Source organism: Triticum dicoccoides, chromosome 3B, assembly GCF_002162155.2.
Source record: "Triticum dicoccoides isolate Atlit2015 ecotype Zavitan chromosome 3B, WEW_v2.0, whole genome shotgun sequence".
Classification (NCBI taxonomy): domain Eukaryota; kingdom Viridiplantae; phylum Streptophyta; class Magnoliopsida; order Poales; family Poaceae; genus Triticum; species Triticum dicoccoides.
In genome coordinates, this window is record NC_041385.1 from 13269714 (window position 1) to 13275564 (window position 5851).

General features: G+C 40.8%; 1 protein-coding gene across 1 annotated transcript in view; it reads right to left on the reverse strand.

Moving 5' to 3' along the window:
- Positions 1 to 808, reverse strand: part of LOC119274391 (sodium/hydrogen exchanger 8-like) — an 11202-nt gene extending 10394 nt beyond the window's left edge. Inside the window, exons 1-3 of the mRNA XM_037555086.1 lie at positions 540 to 808; positions 340 to 390; positions 112 to 203 (exon numbers count right to left, since the gene is read on the reverse strand). Coding sequence (XP_037410983.1) covers positions 112 to 203; positions 340 to 390; positions 540 to 699 — 303 coding nt within the window. The 5' untranslated portion in view covers positions 700 to 808. The remainder of the gene's footprint in view (positions 1 to 111; positions 204 to 339; positions 391 to 539) is intronic.
- Between the last annotated feature and the right edge of the window lie 5043 nt (positions 809 to 5851).

The following is a 5851-nucleotide window of genomic DNA, read 5'->3' on the forward strand; positions in this document are numbered from 1 at the left end:
GTGAGTGAAGCATAATTATCTTCTTCACTGTAGACCAGCCTTATTCAGTGATGTGACTCAAATCTCATAGCAGACAGACAGATAGATAGACAGCCCTGTGAAGATAGATACCTTGATCTGGTGCACTTCCATGGAGAAGGAGCTCTCGAAGAGGAGGGCGGGGAGGAAGACGGCAAGAAGGAGATCAGGATTTATGGCAGCCCCTGCGAGATTGGAATGACAGTTAGCAATAGCAGGGGGTTGAGGTTAGTCAACTACTACTAGTACTACAACTACCGAATTGATTCCGAAAATACTAGGAGTAGATAATATCCATGATTCAGGGTGAAGTGAGCTTACAGATACGGATGCCGGCTCCGAGCTTGCCGAGGCCATGCTTGGTCCCGTACTCTGAGCAGCATCAAAGAGAGACAGAGGGGATTAATAAAATGAATAAATTGCGAACTGGCATCTGACGGATGAGTTGGGCGGGGGCGGGACTGGGACTGGGATGGGAAAGGCGGCCGTGGACAGGAGCGGGAAGGGAGAGGGGGACGCACCGAGGCCGCCGAGGGCGACGCCGAGGACGAGGAGGGCGACGGTGTAGGGGACGCGGGTGCCGCGGAGGAGGTGGCGGGAGGCGATGCCCAGCACGAGGGCCACCCCGAAGAAGAGCACGGCGTCGTCGGGGCTCGGGGAGCCGGGCTCCTTCGTCCCCATCGCCGCCGCCGCCGCCGCCGAGGGAGGGGAGGAGCGGAGAGAAGAGACGAGACTGCCTGTACTGCGGTGCGGCGAGCTCAGCTTAGTTTCTTTTTTTTCTTGTTGGCTGTGGGATCTGACGAGGGAGGGGAGGCGAGGTGGACACATGAGAATCAGATTGGTTTTTTTTTTGTTTTTATTATGATGATGCGAATCCAATCACACGGCACAAGGAGATTTGATTAGGTAGTTTGTACTACTCTCTGTGTGTGTTGTGTGTGTGTGTGTGTCGCCGTCACGTGAGTTTTGGATCGCCATTTGGCTTCTCCTGCAAACGTAGTCAACTTTGCTGCTGCCGTCTCCTTGTGCGTAGCGTAGCTATGCCGTGGCTCCCGTGACCCTCCTCCCTCGGCGGCGCCGTTGCCCTCCCTCCTCCGTCGCACTCCGGCCTCGGCCATGAAGGTGTCGCCGTAGGGGAGAGCAAAGCTTCATCTGCTGCATCGCGTCAAGTTCAAGTCCTCCGCCGCTACACCGACTGGACAAGTCGGACAGCCTCCTTTTTGCCCAAGGGCCGTCAAATGTGTGCGAGTCATCCGGTACCATCTATCCCGTCAGCCATCCATCTCCCGCAACCAAGGCACTCCAATCGGTCTCGTCTCCGAAACGACGCCTCAGAGGAAGGAATGACCTTCCCCGGGCGTCGGCATCTTCGATTTCTTCCAATAAGACGAATCTCGATTTTCTTCACACAAAAAAGAGATCTCGAGACCATGAAACATATTATTTAAATGTCGTGAAAAACAATTCAAAACACATGAACGTTTATCTTGAATGAATGAAGCATTTTATTACATTATACAAACATTTTTTAATGCTATCAAACTTTTTTTTGAACCCCACGTATATTTTCCTGAAAAAAAAAATTCTTGCATTGTATCAACATTTTTCAAATGTCATGAAACATTTTATTAAACATGTGAACATGTTTTAGATGTCCTTAACATAATTTTAAAGGCATTTTCATGGATTTCATAAAGTACTCATGAATTAAAAAAATACTTTATTTAAATAATTATTAAAATTTCAGAAAATATGTTCGCAATTTTTTTTCATGAATTCGAAAAATGACCACGAATTGAAAAAATAAAAATTAAAGAAAACAATCGAATAAACCCCCAAGAACTTCCCAAAACCGATGATAGAATATACAGTAATCTTGTGGAATGCGTTGGCCCATACAACATCACTGGGCCTAGAATTGCATGTTTCCTCGTTATCCCTGCATTTGGGCTGGTGTCACTGCATATTTTTCCCAACACCGACACATGGGCCTCTGCCCACTCACTCACTCGGCTTATAACAACACTGACAGGGAAATATTAGGTGATGCCAACAATTTCACACTGCCATGCTACCGATTTCAAAAGTTCAAATTTAAACATTTCGAAAAAAAACCTTAGAAATATTGTCAATGTATGCAACACATGTGGCTGCAAACGCTGAAATTGAGATATCCAAACTCAAAATACGTATTCATAAACAAGAAAGTCAAATCCATAATGAATAGTGTCAAAATAAGACAAGAGTAAAAAATGACACTATTCACACTAAGATTTCTCCTTTTTGCTTCTCCATCTGTATTTCGATTTGGAAGTTTTAGGGGCGTAGGCACATGTCTAGAGAACAGTCATGATTTTGACAGATTTTCTTGATAAATTTATTTTAATTGGTTTTTTATACTTTTTTTTTTTGGTTGTATGGGTGCAAGGTGCTCCTATTTGGCGCATATAAGGCGGTGATGATGGGTGCACAAACACGCACCCCTGTGAGGTTTGGGCCGGCCCAAAGCAGGGAATGGGGTGCCTATTTTTTTCTGTTTCCATTTCCTCTTTCATTTCTTTTTTCTTTTATTCTTTTGCACTTTTTCTTTTTCTTTTTTATTTCCACATTTTTATATTTCTTCTTTAAATGAAATTCAAAAAATTCTTATGAATTCGGAAAAAAGGTCGGACATACAAAAGTATTCATGACTTTTTTAGAAATTATACACCCTCTATAAAGAAGTATAAGAGCGTTTACATCGTGACCTAAACGTTCTTATGTTTCTTTACGAAGGGAGTATGAACTCTTGTAAAAAGAAATCGTGAATTCAAAAAATATTCTTGGATTTTAAAAATCCTTGATTTGAAAAACATTAATGAATTTGTAAAAATGTTTCAGAATTTTGAAACAAAAATCACAGACCTGAAAAAAATAGTGATGAATTCAAAAAAAATACAGTATTTGTTTTTCCAATTTTAAAAAGATATTCGCAGAATTTAAAAAATCATGAATTCAGAAATGTTCGTGAAATTTAAAAATTAAAAATAGAGTAAAAACAAAAAATGGAAAAAATTTCAAACCAGTGATAGAAAAATACAGCCGAGCCCGTAGAACGTCGCTGCGCCCAGGGGTGCGCGTTTCCTTGTTACCCCCCGCGATTGGACAAGTCAGACAGCCTCTTATTTGCCCAAGGCCCGTCAAATGTGTGTGAGCCATCCGGTACCATCTATCCCGTCAGCCATCCATCTCCCACAACCAAGGCACTCCAACCGGTCTCGTCCCCGAAACCATGCCTCATACTCGTAGAAAGGAATGACCTTCCCCGGGCGTCGGCATCTTCGATTTCTTTCGATAAGACGAATCTCGATTTTCACACAGAAAAGAGACCATGAAACATATTATTTAAATGTCATGGAAAACAGTTCAAAACACGTGAACGTTTATGTTGAATTTATGAAACATTTTATCACATTATATAAACATTTTTTTAACACCACGTATATTTTTCTGAGAAAAAAAATTCTTACGTTGTATCAAAAATTTTCAAATGTCATGAAACATTTTATTAAACACGTGAACATGTTTTAGATGTCCTTAACGTAATTTTGAAGTTCAATGGGCATTTTCATGGATTTCATAAAATACTCATGAATTCAAATAATTACTTTATTTAAAAAATTATTAAAATTTCAGAAAATATGTTCACAGATTTTTTTTTCATGGATTCAAAAGGTCTCCATGAATAGAAAAAAAGTAAAAAATAAAGTAAAAAAATCGAATAAACCCCGAAGAACTTCCCAAAACCGATGATAGAATGTACAGCAATCTTGTGGAATGCGTTGGCCCATACAACATCACTGGGCCCAGAAGTGCATGTTTCCTAGTTATCCCTGCACCGACAACATGGGCCTCTGCCCACTCACGCACTCGGCTTATAACAACGCCGACAGGGAAATATTAGGTGATGCCAACTATTTCACACTGCCATGCTACCAATTTCAAAAGTTCAAATTTAGACGTTTCAAAAAAAAACTTAGAAATGTTGTCAATGTAGGCAACACATGTGGCCACAAACACTGAAAATTGAGATCCAAACTCAAAATACGTATTCATAAACAAGAAAGTCAAATCCATAATGAATAGTGTCAAAATAAGACAAGAGTAAAAATGACACTATTCGCACTTGGATTTCTCCTTTTTGCTTCTCCATCCGTATTTCGATTTGGAGGTTTTAGGGGTGTAGGCACATGTCTAAAGAACAGCCATGATTTTGACAGATTTTCTTGATAAATTTATTTTAATTGGTTTTTTAGACATTTTTTTGGTTGTATGGGTGCAAAGTGCTCCTATTTGGCGCATAAGGCGGTGATGGGTGCACAAACATGCACCCCTGTGAGGTTTGGGCTGGCCCAAAGCGGGGAATGGGGTGCCTATTTTTTTTCTGTTCCCCTTTCCTCTTTCGTTTCTTTATCCTTTTAATCTTTCACACTTTTTCTTTTTCTTATTTTTATTTTGCCATTTTTATATTTCTTCTTTCAATGAAATTCAAAAAAATTCTCATGAATTTGGAAAAATGATCGGGCATACAAAAGTATTCATGATTTTTTTTTAGAAATTATACTCCCTTTGTAAAGAAATATAAGAACGTTTACATCGTGATCTAAACGTTCTTATGTTTCTTTACGGAGGGAGTATGAACTGTTGTAAAAAGAAATCATGAATTTAAAAAATATTCTTGGATTTTAAAAATTCTTGATTTGAAAAACATTCTTGAATTTGTAAAAATGTTTCAGAATTTTGAAATAAAAATCACAGACCTGAAAAATTATGCGCATCGATGTTGGAATGGATGTTAAAAATTACGAATTTGTAAAAATGTCGCTTGCGCCGTCGACAGGATTCTTTGGGCCATTTTCTGCTGGAATGGATGTTGCAACAACCATCGCGTCGATCGATCCATCGATCTCCATCCACATCTACATTCCATGATTGCATCATCGTTCGTTACGAATAGCATTTTGGCCGATGATCACCTGCCCTACCCACACCGATCTCATCTGATTCTGATCTCCCTCCGTCCATACATACACCCGGCAACGTCCGGCCGGCTCTACCTGCGCGTATGGCTGTGCCTGTCCATCCCAAAAATGGTATGGAAAATGCAGTTAGCAGCCGGCCAGGAGCGGTGGAGTGGCCGTCTACTGTACGTACTGCTCTTCATATATGCATGCAGTATTCATTGGTTGCATTTCCGGCAAGTTGCTGAAAACATCTGCCGAAAGGTTTTGTTGGAAAAGCTGTTTGTTACAGTATATGTACGACCGAATTAATTCTCTAGTTTCGTCTTGTTTTTGTGAGAAGAAAAAATGAATAAGAAGTTGTTGCTACAGTATCTCGCCACGGATGCAGGCGTAGGGTTTCATGGTTTCTGTTTCCGACGACGGCCCGTACTAGGACTTACTCCCTCCGTTTCTATTTACTCTGCATATTAAAGTTGGCTTAAGTCAAACTTCGTAAAGTCTGATCAAGTTTATAAGAAAAAGTATAAACTTTTACTATAACAAATATATGTGATGTGAAAGTACATTCAATAATAAATCTAATGATATGTTAATGTTTTTGTTTATAATTTTTTTCAAAGTTTACAAAGCTTGACTCTGACTAAAGCTAATACGCGGACTAAATAAAAACGGGGGAAGTACTTGTCACACACGCACAATAGTTAAGGCAGGAACAACTAACAGCTCTCGCCCGAGCCGCTCCCGCGGGCGGCAGGGCGAACCCTAGCCGCCGTCGGACCGCTCCTCTTCATCACCTCCTCTCCTCCTCGCCGCCGCCAGAGGGCGGCGAC